This window comes from Bufo gargarizans, chromosome 6 (genome assembly GCF_014858855.1).
Source record: "Bufo gargarizans isolate SCDJY-AF-19 chromosome 6, ASM1485885v1, whole genome shotgun sequence".
NCBI lineage: Eukaryota > Metazoa > Chordata > Amphibia > Anura > Bufonidae > Bufo > Bufo gargarizans.
The window spans coordinates 367,894,386-367,911,756 of NC_058085.1; the positions used below are offsets into that span (position 1 = coordinate 367,894,386).

Consider the following 17,371-nt stretch of genomic DNA (forward strand, 5'->3'; position numbering starts at 1 on the left):
CCTAATAACATCATTATACTTAGTAACATACCTAGTGACATCATTGCACCCTGTACTGTACCTAATGACATAATTATACTTAGTAACATACCTAGTGACATCCCTGCACCCTGTACTTTACCTAATGACATCATTATACTTAGTAATATACCTAGTGACATCACTGCACCCTGGACTTTACCTAATGACATCATTATACTTAGTAACATACCTAGTGACATCACTGCACCCTGTACTGTACCTAATTACATCATTATATTTAGTAACATACCTAGTGACATCACTGCACCCTGTACTGTACCTAATGACATCATTATACTTAGTAACATACCTAGTGACATCACTGCACCCTGTACTGTACCTAGTGACATCATTATACTTAGTAACATACCTAGTGACATCACTGCACCCTGTACTGTACCTAATGACATCATTATACTTAGTAACATACCTTGTGACATCACTGCACCCTGTACTGTACCTAATGACATAATTATACTTAGTAACATACCTAGTGACATCACTGCACCCTGTACTGTACCTAATGACATCATTATACTTAGTAACATACCTAGTGACATCACTGCACCCTGTACTGTACCTAATGACATCATTATACTTAGTAACATACCTAGTGACATTACTGCACCCTGTAGTGTACCTAATGACATCATTATACTTAGTAACATACCTAATGACATCATTATACTTAGTAACATACCTAGTGACATCGGTCGAGTACCAGATATCACCACCCTCATGGAGTGAAGACGTGATGACGTAGTGGACGTCACGCTCCCGGCTCTCCCCGCTGTTCTGCTACCTCGCTGCCGCTTTGAGTATGCCGGCGTCTGTGTGCCGAATTCTACATCTACCTTCTCTGTGACCGGGACCGCGTGATCTGCGCTGCTGCTCTTTGCCCAAAGCCTGCTACGGTGCCGATATCGGCTGTTGGGTTCAGGCTGCCTCCGGTTCCTTCTTGACTGTGCCGTGTCTGATGCTGCCGCTCCTGCCTCCTCTCCTGCTCTCCATTTCATTGCAAACAGTTTGCTGTCTGGAGGTTTTCTCTCCTCTACCTCCATTGAGTGTGCCTCCGGTTCCTGCCTGATCCGTTACCCCCCCTGGTTCTGATGTCAGTGAGTAACCTGCTGTTCCCTCATATTTTGAGGAAGCTATAAGTTTCTCTCCTCTAGTGATTAACCTCCCCATGACCGCTGACTCCAACTAACCTTGAATGGACTTTGAGTAAGTTGTGTATGTATGGTTACATATGATTATAAGCTGCACTTGATCATAAGATCACAAGAAAGCTAACTTTAAAGTCTAAAATATAAGCTGGAGAAGGGGAAAAAAAAAAAAAGGAAATAAGAGGAGAAAGAGTATAAAGAAGAGTGGACATAAAAAGAAAAATAAAAAAAAATAAAAATAGGGAGGAGCGAAAAAATAAAAGGGTTTAAAAAAAAAAAAAAACAAGAACTAAGAAGAAGGCACTGAAAAAAAAAAAAGGGGGGATAAGGAAAAAAAGAAAAAAAGGAAAAAAAAAGCAAAAGAAAAGGAACAGAAAAAAAAAAAAAAGAAAAAGAGAAAGAAGGAGAGTAAGGAGAGTATAGGAGAGTACAGGAGAGTAAGGAGGCGGAATAAGGGAAAAAAAAAAAATAAATCAAAAATCAAATAAATATCCAAGAAAAAATATTTAAAGAAAAAAATTTACAAAAAAAAAAAAAAAGGAGGAATAAGATATGGGCCCAAAAGCCCCAAGGCGTTCGACCGATCTATCAGGTCAGAAACAGGGGTCTAGAACGGCTGAACCAACAAAACTTGACCAGTTTCTGAAATCCCCAAGGGTCAATACGAGGGGCGGACAAAAGGAATTCTCTGAAAAAAAGAATTATGAATTGGAGGTAACTGAGCGAGAAATACAAAAAGGCGCTAGTTACCCTGAGGAGGAGGATGGAATAATGGGGGAAGTTATCCCTGATGACAATTCGTCCCCGCTGGAAGAAATACTCCTAGCGGTTAAACAGAACGGAGATTTGATACAGGTGGTTACAACCCAACTTGGATCTATTCAAGTTGATGTGGGACTAATAAAAGAGGAATTGACCAAAATGCGAGTCAGACTCAACACCCTTGAAAGCTCTGTTACTTTTATACAGAAGGAATCCAAAAAATAAATACGGAAGTTTCTATACTTAAAGTGGAAAATAATCTCCTGAAGAAAAAGGTAGTGGACCTTGAAGATAGGTCACGAAGATATAACGTGAGAATAATAGGCATTCCAGAGGGTGAGGAAGGAAAAAATCCAACTGAATTCGTACAGAAATTAATTCTTGAGAACTTTGGTAAAGAATCATTTTCTCCTCTTTTCATGATTGAAAGAGCTCATCGGGTCCCAGGAGGAAAACCAATTCCAGGGAGACAACCTCGGACAATTCTTGCTAAGTCACTGACTTCAGGGGACAGAGATGTCCTCTTGAGAAGGGCGAGGGAATCCTCACCGGTTGTTTATAATGGGATTAGACTGGCCTTTTTTCCTGACTTTTCGAAAGAAATACAAGAAAAGAGACGCACATTCATGATTGTTAAAAAGAAGTTAAGAGAGAGGGATATTAAATATTCTCTTATATTCCCGGCCAAACTGCGGATTATTTTTGAGGATAAAACTTTTTTTTTTGATACCTCAGAAGAAGCCGCGGACTGGATTGACCGAAACAATCAATGACTCAATTGGGTTATGAAATGACGGGAATAACTAGTAATATAGGGGGCTCACACCCCTAAATGAGTCTTCTTTGCTTCAAAATGGCGGCGGGGGGGTGGTTGACTGGGGGGAGGGTCGAGGGTTGGTCTTAGGAAAGAAATCTACTACAATATGTGGTGGGTTGCCTGTGGGAGAGGGGTGGGGGGGGGGGGTTGGGTTGTGGTGCGTCAAAGTAGGTGTGGTTCCCTTTTTTTCAGTTTATTATTTTCCCTTTTCATCTTGTCTTCTCCTTTTTCCCTCTCTCCTAATCTTCCATTTAACCACTGGTGATGACGATGATTAGAATTTTTTCCTGGAATGTACGTGGTTTGGGGGAAAGAGGTAAGAGACAAGCGGTTTTTGACTTGACTCAGGTCCATCTACCAGCAATAATATGTTTGCTCGAGACCCATCTTACTGAGGAGACCACTAGAGTGGTCGACAGGGGATGGGCTGTGCATACGTATCATTCTACCCTCTCCAATTACTCGAGAGGGGTTACGGTGCTGATACATAGACTTATTGACTTCGTTTGCGAGGCATCCTCTGTCGACCAACAGGGAAGATTTATTTTTCTATACTGCAGGTTAGGGGGAGAGTTATGTATTTTGGCCTTTGTCTATATTCCTCCGCCATTTTCTCTGCTGGTTCTTAATTCTCTTCTAGTATTCATGGATAAATGGCCAGAATGTCCAACATTGATTATTGGGGATTTTAATTGTGTCATCGATCCTTTACGTGATAGGGTCTCTATGAGTGCTAAGGGGGACAGTACGGTTCAGGGGTCCCCCCTCGCACGATTCTGCCTGGAGGCTGGATTTGAGGACGCTTGGGAATATCTGGGACAGGGGAAAAGGGTTTTTTCATGTTCTAGTAAAGCAGGTAAATCATTGTCTAGAATTGACCTAGTACTGATAAATAGCAAATATATGAAATTGATAAAACGAATGAAATATGAAACAAGGTCAATATCCGATCACTCCCCGTTAGTACTTGAACTATGTTTCTCTCAGGTTAGATATATATCAAAACCTCCCTTTAGATTAAACCCCTACTGGCTATCAGTCATAAAGACACATGAAATAATTCGAAATGAAATAGGCCGATTCTGGGATATCAACGACGGCTCGGCAAAAATTCAAGTGGTATGGGATACCTTTAAGGCCTACATGAGGGGATTGATGGTTAGTAATATCACGAATCTTAGAAGAGAATATGGGAAAAAACAGAAGAATCTAGAGAAACATGTGATCACAGCGACAGAATCCTTTCATATAAATAAGACGGAGAAAAATAGGGAAAATATGCAAAAAGCTACACAAATATATGCTAATTTTTTACTGGATAAAGCTCAACAGAATCTTTTCTTTAAAGGGCAAAAATATTTTACAGAGTCTGGGCGACCCGGTAGGCTACTCTCCAGAGTAATCTCCAATCAACAACCTAAAAAACATATAGAGAGGGTTCGAGTGAGGGATGGTAGAATAGCTATTGGTCAGGGTCCGGTGGAGAAGGCCTTTTTTGATTATTTTCTTGATATGTATAAGGCTGATTCTAATATTACAGACGATAAGATAGATCTTTACCTAGATAGGATCAACTTTTCAACTATTAGTGAGAACCAAAAGAAAGCATTAGAACTGGAGGTCTCAATTAAGGAACTTGAGGGAGCTATTAAATTATGTTCACCCAATTCTACTCCTGGTTCAGACGGGCTTCCATATGAATTTTATAGCAAATATGGGGACTGTATTTTTCCTAGATTACTGGAGGTCTTTGCTGAATCAGTGGAGGATGGGAGGTTGCCGGATTCAATGATGGAGGCTACAGTGATATTAATTCCAAAAAAAGGCAAGGACCCTCTAGATTTAGAATCTTACAGACCAATTTCACTGCTTAATGCAGATGTAAAACTTTTGGCGAGGGTCCTCGCTACAAGGCTCTCTGGGGTCATCTCCTCCATAGTCCATCCGGATCAGAGCGGTTTTATGAAAAATAAGGGTACACATTATAATCTACACCGGCTCTTTTCTAATATCCAGGCCCCTGGGGGGACCGCCCGCTCCATCCTGTCATTAGATGCCTCTAAGGCCTTTGACAGGGTGGAGTGGCGCTTCCTCTGGAAGGTTCTTGCTAGGATGGGCTTTGGAGAGAGGTTTATACGCACTCTTAGGTTGTTGTATGGATCTCCAAGGGCTAAATTGAGTCTTAATGGAATTTTGAGTAGCAGTATCGAGTTAAATAGAGGCACCCGTCAGGGTTGCCCACTATCTCCCCTACTATTTGATATATATATCGAACCCCTTGCGATGGCCATTAGGCAGGACGATCAGATCAAAGGATTTGGTACGCTGGGAACACAAGATCGTATCTCACTATATGCAGACGATGTTCTGTTTTTTATAGACCATACGGAAACCACTCTCCCTAGGATTATTCAAATGGTTAAATTATTTGGTGAGGTGTCTGGTCTTCTTATAAACTGGACCAAGACTAGTCTGCTTCCAATAGACCCCCTACCACAGAAAGAGATTCCTGTTACACAGTTGGATATTGTTGATACCTTCCAATATTTGGGTTTGACGATATCGCCTCGGGTCGAAAATTTTGTAGAACTTAATTTGATTCCCATCATGGTAAAGATTAGAGCTAAAATAGGAATTTGGCTGAAACTTCCCCTATCTAGAGCTGATCGAGTTTCACTAGTTAAAATGGTGATATTACCACAATTGCTCTATGTGCTCAGGAATACACCTATTTGGATACAAGACAAACATTTTAAACTTATAGAGAGTCTAATTAATGATTTAATATGGGGAAGAAAGCGAGTTCGACTTAAGTTGGAGTATTTGTATAGATCAGTGGAGTGTGGGGGTTTAAATCTCCCCTACTTTAAGGGATACTTTATTGCAGCCCAGCTATTGAGGTGCTATGAATCAGAGCATAGCGCACTTCTGGGGAAGTTGGTAACTAGTCATGCCCACAATAATATTTTTTCCTTGTTGGAATCTGGCCTATTGAAGAGTTATGAGCAAGGCTATAGAGAGACTATAAAACTACTCCTTAAGGTGTGGGCTACAACTAGGACATGGTTGAAAGTTAAGGGTTCACTTACATTTACGCCTCTTTGGCACAATTTGTATTTAAAAAGGCTGGATGAAATTGCAGCTGACACATTTTGGCAGAAGAATAAAATTTTATATATTTCACAGGTAGCTAAAGATAGAGAAATTAAATCCTATATGGAAATGACACAAAATTTAAAAAATCTTTCATGGTTTAGGTATTTCCAATTGCGTTCTGTGTTATCCAGCTTGGATGATAAGCGGCTGTTGGATATAGATAATGTTTCCTTTCTGAATGATTGGGTAGGAGGTACACATTCTAGAATAAAAATCTCAAATATATATAAGTTATTAATTAAAGCACGGTTTAGTGATATACACTCTCCAGGACAAAAAGCGTGGGAGGCGGACTGTCCGAATGTACAAATAGAAGGGTGGGATAATATTTTTGGGAATCTATCTTCACTATCCCAGAACTTTAACCATGTCCTGATACAATTTTATATCTGCCACAGATTATATATTACTCCACTGTGGATGAACAAATGTGGGTTAAGAGACACGTCCAATTGTCCCAAATGTGACACTGTAGGAGCAGACTTTCTCCATATAATATGGACCTGTCCAGAACTTATAAACTACTGGAACGGTATCAATAACTATATTATGTGTAAATTAAAAATTCTAATCCCTTTTGAACCACAAGTATTTATTCTCAATGATCTCTCCAAATTAAAAATTCATAGTTATCAAAAGATTTTCTTGAGTAGAGTATTCATGTTGGCTAGAGTTTTGATCAGCCGCACCTGGTTTGCCCGATCCACTCCAAATAAAAACACATGGATAAATTTAATCGATAAGGTAAAGAACTACGAAAAAATTTTATATAGACGGAGGGAAAATGAATACCAATGGACCAGGATATGGGGTGGTTGGAGGTCTGGTTAGCTGAGATCAAGTTGTTTTATTTATAAGGGGTCCTACTTTGACGCACCACAAACTGGGAGGGAGGGAGGGGAGGGTTTTTCTAAATATTTTGAAAAGATGAGTGGAATATACGCACATATAATTACTTGGGTTACTAAGAATTGAGAGATTGTAATAAATTTTTTGTTGTAAACGTTATGTAGTTTTCCCAATAAAAAATTTAAAAAAAAAAAAAAACATACCTAGTGACATCACTGCACCCTGTACTGTACCTAATGACATCATTATACTTAGTAACATACCTAGTGACATCACTGCACCCTGTACTTTACCTAATGACATCATTATACTTAGTAACATACCTAGTGACATCACTGCACCCTTTACTTTACCTAATGACATCATTATACTTAGTTACATACCTAGTGACATCACTGCACCCTGTACTGTACCTAATGACATAATTATACTTAGTAACATACCTAATGACATCACTGCACCCTGTACTGTACCTAGTGACATTATTGCACATTCCATGTCGAAACAACTATTACAATGATGAGACTGGTGTTCTGTGGGAATATTGCCGATCAGATACTGATGACCTATCCAGAGGAAGCGTAGGTCATCAGTAGAAAAGTCTCAGAAAAACCCTTTAACTTTCTTGGATCTGCTATACAAACTAGATACAATCTTGCGCCATCCAGTGAAAAAAGGATGCATTAGAGGGATTCTGTCGGCCATTTTTCTCCTTTATAACTAATGCTACGGTAGTATAAAACACACCTTTGGTATCCTTCTGCGCATTCGTGATCACAAGAAAATGAAGCTTGTTCTATGTGCAAATTAGCCACAAAGTGCCCAGCGTGGCATTTCCATCCTTCCAGAGAGCCCACCTATTCAATAAGCCCAAGGCCACCTCTTCAGAGAGCCCAGTACTTCTCCCAGCGTGTGGTCCTCCCCTTCTGCCTGACGTTGTAATTCTGCTCTCTGCCTTGGCTCCACAGTTCATAGTGTGGGCATCGGCCACAGAGATCGGATAATGTAAGTGGGACTGAGGACTTTTTTTAAATTAAAGTTTTTTTTTTTTTATTAAAATTTATTTTGCTTAATAAAAGCAAATATCAAATCCGTCAGAAATCTATGGCACTGAACGTTGTGTTCTCTATTTCCTGAGGGTGTTTGTTGCATGCGTACTGAGTAATTGGTGGTGCAGGGGGGTTCATACCCCATTGCTATGGGGCTCTATGAGATTTGTGTACGACCCTTATTCAGACCCTTTACTCAGGACTTGGTTGAAGCCCCTTTGGCAGTGATTCCAGCCTACACTCTTCTTGGAGATGATGCCACAAGGTTTAAACATTTGGGGATTTTTGGAAATCTTTCTCTTCAGATCCTCTCAAGCTCTGTCAGGTTGGATGGGGCCATTGGTGGACAGTCATTTTCAGGTCTCTCCAGAGATGTCCCATTGGGTTCAGGGCTCTGGCTGGTCCACTGAAGGACATTCACAGAGTTTTCTGTAACCCACTCCTGTATTGAATTAGCTGTGTGCTTAGGGTCATTGTCTTGTTGGAAGATGAACCTCCTGATCAGTCTGAGGTCCAGAACTCTATGGATCAGGTTCTCATTAAGAATATCTCTGGACTTTGCTCCATTTATCTTTCCCTTCACCCTGACCAGTCTTTCTTGAACCCCCCCCTTCCCCCCAGCATGATGCTGCCACCACCATGCTTCTCTGTAGGGATGGTATTGAGCAGGTGATGAGCGACACCTGGTTTTCTCCAGATATGCACCTTAAAAGTCAAAAATATCAAACCTGGCGGCTTACATGTGACTTTTACTGAGAAGAAGCTTCTTTCTGGTCACCCTGCCATAAAGCCCAGATTGTTGGAGGCTGCAATGATGGTTGACCTTCTGGAAGTTTCTTCTATCTGCACACAGCATATTTTAAGCTCAGCCAGGGGGACCATTGAGTTCCTACCAAAACTCTTCTACCCCAATTACTTAGTTTGGAGGGGCGGCCAGCTCTAAGAAGAGTCCCAGTTGTTCCAGACTTCTTCAATATAAGAATCATGGAGGCCACTGTGTTCTTGGGAACTTTCAGCGCAGCAGAAATATTTTGTCCCCTTTTCCAGATCTGTCCTCCACACAATCCTGTCTGTGATCTCTACAGGCAGTCCTTTCCTCCTCATGACTTGGTCTCTGCTCTGATCTGCAATGTTATCTGTAGGACCTTACAGGGAGTGCAGAATTATTAGGCAAATGAGTATTTTGACCACATCATCCTCTTTATGCATGTTGTCTTACTCCAAGCTGTATAGGCTCGAAAGCCTACTACCAATTAAGCATATTAGGTGATGTGCATCTCTGTAATGAGAAGGGGTGTGGTCTAATGACATCAACACTCTATATCAGGTGTGCATAATTATTAGGCAACTTCCTTTCCTTTGGCAAAATGGGTCAAAAGAAGGACTTGACAGGCTCAGAAAAGTCAAAAATAGTGAGATATCTTGCAGAGGGATGCAGCACTCTTAAAATTGCAAAGCTTCTGAAGCGTGATCATCGAACAATCAAGCGTTTCATTCAAAATAGTCAACAGGGTCGCAAGAAGCGTGTGGAAAAACCAAGGCACAAAATAACTGCCCATGAACTGAGAAAAGTCAAGCGTGCAGCTGCCAAGATGCCACTTGCCACCAGTTTGGCCATATTTCAGAGCTGCAACATCACTGGAGTGCCCAAAAGCACAAGGTGTGCAATACTCAGAGACATGGCCAAGGTAAGAAAGGCTGAAAGACGACCACTACTGAACAAGACACACAAGCTGAAACGTCAAGACTGGGCCAAGAAATATCTCAAGACTGATTTTTCTAAGGTGTTATGGACTGATGAAATGAGAGTGAGTCTTGATGGGCCAGATGGATGGGCCCGTGGCTGGATTGGTAAAGGGCAGAGAGCTCCAGTCCGACTCAGACGCCAGCAAGGTGGAGGTGGAGTACTGGTTTCGGCTGGTATCATCAAAGATGAGCTTGTGGGGCCTTTTCGGGTTGAGGATGGAGTCAAGCTCAACTCCCAGTCCTACTGCCAGTTTCTGGAAGACACCTTCTTCAAGCAGTGGTACAGGTAGAAGTCTGCATCCTTCAAGAAAAACATGATTTTCATGCAGGACAATGCTCCATCACACGCGTCCAAGTACTCCACAGCGTGGCTGGCAAGAAAGGGTATAAAAGAAAAAATCTAATGACATGGCCTCCTTGTTCACCTGATCTGAACCCCATTGAGAACCTGTGGTCCATCATCAAATGTGAGATTTACAAGGAGGGAAAACAGTCCACCTCTCTGAACAGTGTCTGGGAGGCTGTGGTTGCTGCTGCACGCAATGTTGATGGTGAACAGATCAAAACACTGACAGAATCCATGGATGGCAGGCTTTTGAGTGTCCTTGCAAAGAAAGGTGGCTATATTGGTCACTGATTTGTTTTTGTTTTGTTTTTGAATGTCAGAAATGTATATTTGTGAATGTTGAGATGTTATATTGGTTTCACTGGTAAAAATAAATAATTGAAATGGGTATATATTTGTTTTTTGTTAAGTTGCCTAATAATTATGCACAGTAATAGTCACCTGCACACACAGATATCCCCCTAAAATAGCTAAAACTAAAAACAAACTAAAAACGACTTCCAAAAATATTCAGCTTTGATATTAATGAGTTTTTTGGGTTCATTGAGAACATGGTTGTTGTTCAATAATAAAATTAATCCTCAAAAATACAACTTGCCTAATAATTCTGCACTCCCTGTATATAGACAGGGCTGTGTCTTTCCAAATCATGTCAAGTCACCTTAATGGTGACTCCAATCAAGATGTAGAAACATCTCAAAGATGATCCAGAGAAATGGGAGGCCCCAGAGCTAAATGCCAAGTGTTAGAGCAAAGGGTCTAAATATCCAAATGTCCAGGACAAATTTTAGTTTTTACTTTTTAATAAATTTGCAAACATTTTAAAAATTCTGTTTTCACTTTCACATTATGGGGGATTGAGTGCAGAATGATGGACACTTATAGCACAAGGAGCAACATAATAAAATGTGAAAAAAGAGAAAGTATCTGAAGACTTGCATTACCATGTAAATAATGTATAGTGATATCACTATGCGTTGTCCTAAATGACTGTGTCAGCTTTGCTATATCCATACTTTACTGCTAAGGACAGCCCCAGTGCCATGTCCTATAAATATTCCCAGTGCCTTCAGTAGCCGTAGTCTCCCTGCGATGGAATATATTAGCCACGGACAATGCCCCTGAATAAATACACCTAAAATGTCTGCAGTTAATGGGCCGTGAAAATCCTTTATCTGACAATGCCGACAATTCTTATGTTTTATTTGCAGTGAGCACAGACAGCGCCGAATATTAAATGCCCCATTCACAGGATCCCAACATCGGAAACTGCAGAAATTCCCTCACAATGGCCTTTTAATTAAAAATTAATTGAGTTTGTAAATTAACAAAAACACAATTCATGTTTAGAGACAGATGGAGCCTCGCGCCTCGCACACATGAATGCAGGGATTGAGGTACCCCTCACGTTAAGGCGTGTGAAATATTGAATAGCAAAGATTACAATCACCTGTAGTCAGGTACAATGGTCTGCAGTGCTGGACTGGACCCTGCGTGGCCCCATGAATAAGACACACCATCTTCAGGGATTTGCTGATTTTACGTCTTTCATTTCTACAGCAACCTCTTAAAAATGTGTCTGCTCCCAAAAAATACAACTTCTGTCTGCTCACGAATGTTCCAGCTCTCTTAGCTTTAATTTGTCAAAGCAGCAGTTTGTCCTCCAGAGCTGTTTTCCTCTTGTAACGGCAATCACTGCAACCATTTTGGAGCTAGGGAGTGGAGTCTTTTGATCACCCAGTCACTCACCCGTCTAGACGTCTACTCCTCCTCTTCCTCCTCTCTTCTCTGTGCAGGTCCATTATCTCCCAGTTTGGACTGGGGTTCCTTGAGCCCACCAGAAGAAAGGTTCATCATAGTGTCACGGTTGTGTCATGGTCTGGTGGTAGTGGACCATGACACTTTTGCCGTGCATGCTTGTTGCCAGTGGCTATGTTTTATTTTAGCATGTTTTGACACTTCCCCTTGGTGTTTCTTCCCATTTTGGTGTGTACGGGGTTAAGGTGTGCAAGGTGGAGCTGGATGTGGCCTCATGGCTCTTCTTATGTTGGAGTTGTGAGCTTGAGGTCAGTGGTTTGTCTGCCTTTGTAGGAGAAGGAGCTTTGCTCCTCTCTGGATGTGTCACCTGTCCGTGAGGGCCTCCTTGTGGAATATCAAGGTCTTTAGTGATGTCTCCCTATTTTCTCCTCCTTGTTCCCTACCTTACTTGATGTTATGTTTGGTGTGGGTTTGTTTTGGGGATTTGCTGTCATGTCTAATTTGGTGTTCTATGTCTGATATGTTTAGTGTAATGCCTGGAGTGGTTGCTAGACATCCCCTTGCTTGTTTGTACCTCTGGTGAGGGGGTCCCAGGGGTTCCTTGGAGGGGCAGTCATTGGGGCAGGTAAGTGCTGTTGTTCCAGTGCTTGTCGTTGTGCGATGGGCTCTTACCTGCTTCTATGTGTTTTTGCTTGCTGTCTGCTCCTTCCTAGTTGCTATGCCTGTGTAAGATTCCAGTTTATCCGTATCGTGGATGAACCGGTCGTCTCTTATTCCTGACTCCTATTTCAGGGATCATTAGGGTCAGAAGGACCAAGGTTCCGGAGTATGAGCCCCCCTACCATCGAAACCGGCTCATACAGTTAGGAGGTCAGGGATAGTATGAGGGTGGCATTAGAAGGTGACCTGCTCCCCTTATCCCGGTATCCAGGCCTAGTTATTTTCCCCAATTCTCTACATTGTACGGTGGGGAGTTTTCCCCCACTCCCCATCTTGACACAGTCTTTCTGACTCAACTCAGTGATTGGCTCCAAAATTACCTCCAAATAGAGATCTCTCCTGCAGGAACTTTGGATCTATTTTGTCATTTCCTGGGCCTACTGGAGGACCCTCTAGTACAGTGGTAGACCAGTTCCACCCTGCTCCTTAGCAACCATTGCTAACACTGTCTCTTGGGCAAAATGAGTATTGACCATCTGGTTCTAAGAAGAGAATGCAACATGTCTGCACTATAATGCTTTGCTTAGAAATCCCCTTTAATGTGGTTTTCTCACCAATAATGTATGACCACAGATAAATGTCAAATAGTTGATGGCCTCACCACTGGGATCCCTCCTACTACTAGTGCAATGTACTCCATCATCTTGTCACTCTTCAGCAGGGCAACTGTGATAAAGTGTTGTTTGGTGGAGATACAGGTTATTGTTGGGGGAAAACTGCAGATGAGTCCTTCCTTACCTTTCCTCTTGGCTCAACATATCCCATGAAGTATGGCATGATCTGGACCAGCTTAGAAGAAAAATCATGATCTTGTGATGCTCTGTCAAAAGATATCTATGCAGGGTTTCTCTATGCACTGCCACCCAGTGCCTGTGATGTGAATTGCAGCCTGTTAAGGGTTTTTGCTAGCATGTATTGAATTGTTTTATGAGAAATTAGTACCCATAAAATGTTTTTTTTAGCAAAGGTAAGGGTGGACACGTGTACATCTACTGACCACCCAGTTTGAAATAGTTGCCTCTAAGTTCCTGTACCTGAGGGGTCTTCTATGTCACACAAGTCAGCCATTCTATAATTAGTAGGTGACAGTTATGAAAGGGGAAGGGGGGTTGTACAAATTTGATTTAGGGCTCAGAAATTTCAAGCCATAAATACACCAGGATAGTAGGAACCACTTACTTGGTTAGGTTATGCCCAACCTGAACGCATAGCTTAAAGGACCCTGCCATACTTCACCACAGACGAATGGAGATACCAAGTTTAGTCATCACTGAGGAAGAGGTCAACTATGTAGATCAGTAGAGTAGATTAGCTAAGGATCAGTACCAGAAAAGTGGTCAGATTTGGACCAGGAATGATCCAAGATGTAGCCAGAAGACGAAGCTGAGGTCAATATCAATGAGTCCAATAAAGAGTATATTTGAAAGAAAGACAGTCAGGAGCAGCAGAAGGTTCCGAACCAGAATTAGGAGATATTGAAAGACCCCTGAAGCACTAACCTGAAGAACAGAAGTGAGGAACAAAAGTATTTGAACACCCGGCGATTTTGCAAGTTCTCCCACTTTGAAATCATGCAGGGGTCTTCAATTCACATTGTAGGTGCATTCCCACTCTGAAAGACTGGAAATCACATTGTATGATTTTTAAAGAATGTATTTGTCTCGCACTGCTGAACATAGGTATTTGAAAACCTGGGAAAATCAGTGTTAATATGTGGTCCAGAAGCCTTTGTTTGCAATTACAGAGGTCAAATGTTTCCTACAGTTCTTGACCAGGTTTGCACACACTGCAACAGGGATTTTGGCCCACTCCTCCACACAGATCTTTTCTAGATCTGTCAGGTTTCGGGGCTGTTGCTGAGCAACACAGAGTTTCAGCTCCCTCCAAAGATGTTCTATTGGCTTTAGGTCTTGAGACTGGCTAGGCCACTCCAGAACCTTGATATGCTTCTTACGAAAGTAACTCCTTGGTTATCCTGGTTGTGTGCTTCAGGTCGTTGTCATGTTGGAAGACCCAGCCACGACCCATCTTCAATGCTCTGACTGAGGGAAGGAGGTTGTTGGTCAAAATCTCACAATAAATGGCCCCATTCATCCTCTCCTTAATACAGTGCAGTCGTCCTGTCCCCTTCACAGAAAAGCAGCCCCCAAAGCATGATGTTACCCCCCCCCCATGCTTCACAGTAGGGATGGTGTTATTGGTATGCAACTCATCCTTCTTTTTCCTTCAAACACGATGAGTGAAGTTTAGACCAAAAAGTTCTACTTTGGTCTCATCTGACCACGTGACTTTATCCCATGCCACCTCTGGATCATCCAGATGGTCATTGGCAAACTTCAGACGGGCCTGGACATGGGATGACTTGAGCAGGGGAACCTTCCGTGCAATGCATGATTTGAAACCATGACGGCGTAGTGTTCTACCGAGAGTGACCTTTGAAACTGTGGTACCAGCTCTCTTCATGTCATTGACCAGCTCCTCCCTTGTAGTTCTGGGCTGATTCCTCACCTTTCTTATCATCAGTGATACCCCAGGAGGTGAGATCTTGCATGGAGCCCCAGTCCGAGGGAGACTGACAGTCGTCTTTAGCCTCTTCCATTTTCTAACAATTGCTCCAACAGTTGATCTATTTTCACCAAGCTGCTTGGCAATTGCCCCGTAGCCCTTTCTAGCCTTGTGGAGGTCCACGATTTTGTCTCTGGTGTCTTTTGTCTTTGCTCTTGCCCATGGTAGTAGTTGGTGTCTGACTGACTGTGGAGAGGACAGGGGTCCTTTAAAGAGCTCAGACGGGTGCTACTAAGTTAGATTAATGAGTGGAGTAGAGGTGGACTTTTTAAAGGCACAGTAACAGGTCTTTGAGAGACAGAATTCTTACTGTTTCTCAGGTGTTCAAATACTTATGTTCAGCAGCGCAAGACAAATAAATTCTTTAAAAATCATACAATGTGATTTTCATTTTTTATTTTATTTATTTTTTTATTCTGTCTCTCAGAGTGGGAATGCACCTACAATGTGAATCAGACCCCTCCATGATTATTAAGTAGGAGGTGTGTTCGAATTCTTCTGTTCCTCACTGTAAGAGGGGAAGTGACTTTAAAAGCTTGTCTATCTGGTAATGAAAAAATTATAAAAAAAACCTGGATGGCTTAGGAATGACTTACCTTACCGATCCATTGTTTATCCCTTTCCAATATTTCGTTGATCCCGCAGTTCTCTTCCTCCTGGTCTTTCTTTACACAAAAATAATGACTGAGAAGGGTCAACACTGTGGTCAGTGATTGGGTAAGTTTTGTCAAAAAATGTTACCCTGTGGACAAAACCTTTAAATAAGCCGGAAATCACATAGACATCCAAATCTGGGTCATGTTGCCAGGATTGGGACTTTGAAGTTTCTACTCGGTCTTCATATGCCCCAAATGTACTTGTTCTTGATCATTTTTTTGCCTATCCTAGATCAGAGGCATGGCGGGCGTCTACATTTTTTCTACAAATTAACGGTAACGTCAGGAAGCATCGGATACCTAGCTAGAAATATATCGCATCACGTGCATTAACTTGATGAATTTGGCGTAATCTGCTCCACTTTTATATACTGATAAATTGCGCGCTCCCTGTGTTCTCTCTCCCATTTCTCATCCTTCACCGCGTAAATCCTGATTCTTATCATCAAGACGTCACATTTTACATCAGGAATAAAGTTGTAATTTCCCTTCCGATTTACTACCCCCCGTCTTGTCGTTCTCGTGGGTCGACAACGTCCTCCGCGCCACCTGTTGTATTCTACACGTGTCCGACGACAATAGCTCATTGTCATTAGGGCCGCGTATGCGGCGCTCGGTAAATCCCGTGCTCTCTTCTGTTTTGTATTACTCGCAGCCCTGACATTTGGCGATTCATTTCTCGCTGCTGCGAGCGCGCATATAATTACATTTCGCGGGGAGCTGAGATATTACGTGATAAAATATGCATGTTGTCTCTTGTTATTTCTCATATTATAACGATTTATTTCAGCTTTTTTTTTTTTTTACCCCTGTTTGTGACTCCCAGATGTGCAGAGATTACCCTCCTCCCTGGATGGTAAGAAACCGTCCCGTAAATTGATTTATTAACCCCTTCATGGTGTAGACGGTTCCCAGTGTCTGTGCGAGGCTTAGTGCCACAGTGCATGACTCAGATTAGGAACTGAGTTAGAAGAAATACAAAAGCCGCATTCATATTGTAGATTATCTGAAAGAATTATTCCGGAAGCCCCTAAAGACGGCGGCTGCTGGTGCTGGAAATTGCATCCTCCCACGAGCCCATTCACTGCGGCGTTACCCTCTTCAGGAGGGGCTATTGCACTGCATGTCCCTATGCACTATATGCAACGGTTTGAACCCTCCCATATCTATCTTTGGGTGGGTACTCGGCTGGACCCAGGATTTAGGGACCTCATGTTGGTACTGTGGTTGAATCCATTGGTGAGGGCACAGTGGGCAAGGAGTGGTCTCCCATGGCCCAATATATGTTTGCCCCACAGGCTATTAAATGTCCTGGGGAGACAGGAAGGGAAGTGTCAGGCAGTATAGAAGTTGACAACGGAAGACAGGACAATCAGTCATAGCTATGATGTAGCAGAGCCAAGTATGCACTACTGTAGAAGGACGTTAAGGTAACCAGATGAGCCAAGTTTTTTGTTAAGGGTGCATTTCCACGACCGTATGATTGGTTTTGCAGAATGGGTGCAGATCCACTCATTTCAATTTGGCGCAAAAGATGCGGAAAGCACACCATGTGCTGTCCGCATCTGCTGTTCCGTCCTATTCTTGTCAGCAATCACGGACAAGAATAGGCATTTTCTATATTTAGTGCGGGCAATGTGAGTCCGAAAAATGCAGAACGCACGTGGGCAATATCCGTGTTTTTGTGGATCGCCATTTGACGGATCGCAAAACACTTACGGTCGAGTGAATGCGCCTTAAGGCGGATTTCACCCATAGTG

At 42.2% G+C, this 17,371-nt stretch overlaps 1 protein-coding gene across 1 annotated transcript in view; it reads right to left on the reverse strand.

The window, feature by feature from the left end:
* LOC122942242 (centrosome-associated protein CEP250-like) overlaps positions 1-17,371 on the reverse strand; it is a 99,288-nt gene that overhangs the window by 37,296 nt on the left and 44,621 nt on the right. Inside the window, exons 4-5 of the mRNA XM_044299745.1 lie at positions 15,552-15,620; positions 13,129-13,179 (exon numbers count right to left, since the gene is read on the reverse strand). Coding sequence (XP_044155680.1) covers positions 13,129-13,179; positions 15,552-15,620 — 120 coding nt within the window. The remainder of the gene's footprint in view (positions 1-13,128; positions 13,180-15,551; positions 15,621-17,371) is intronic.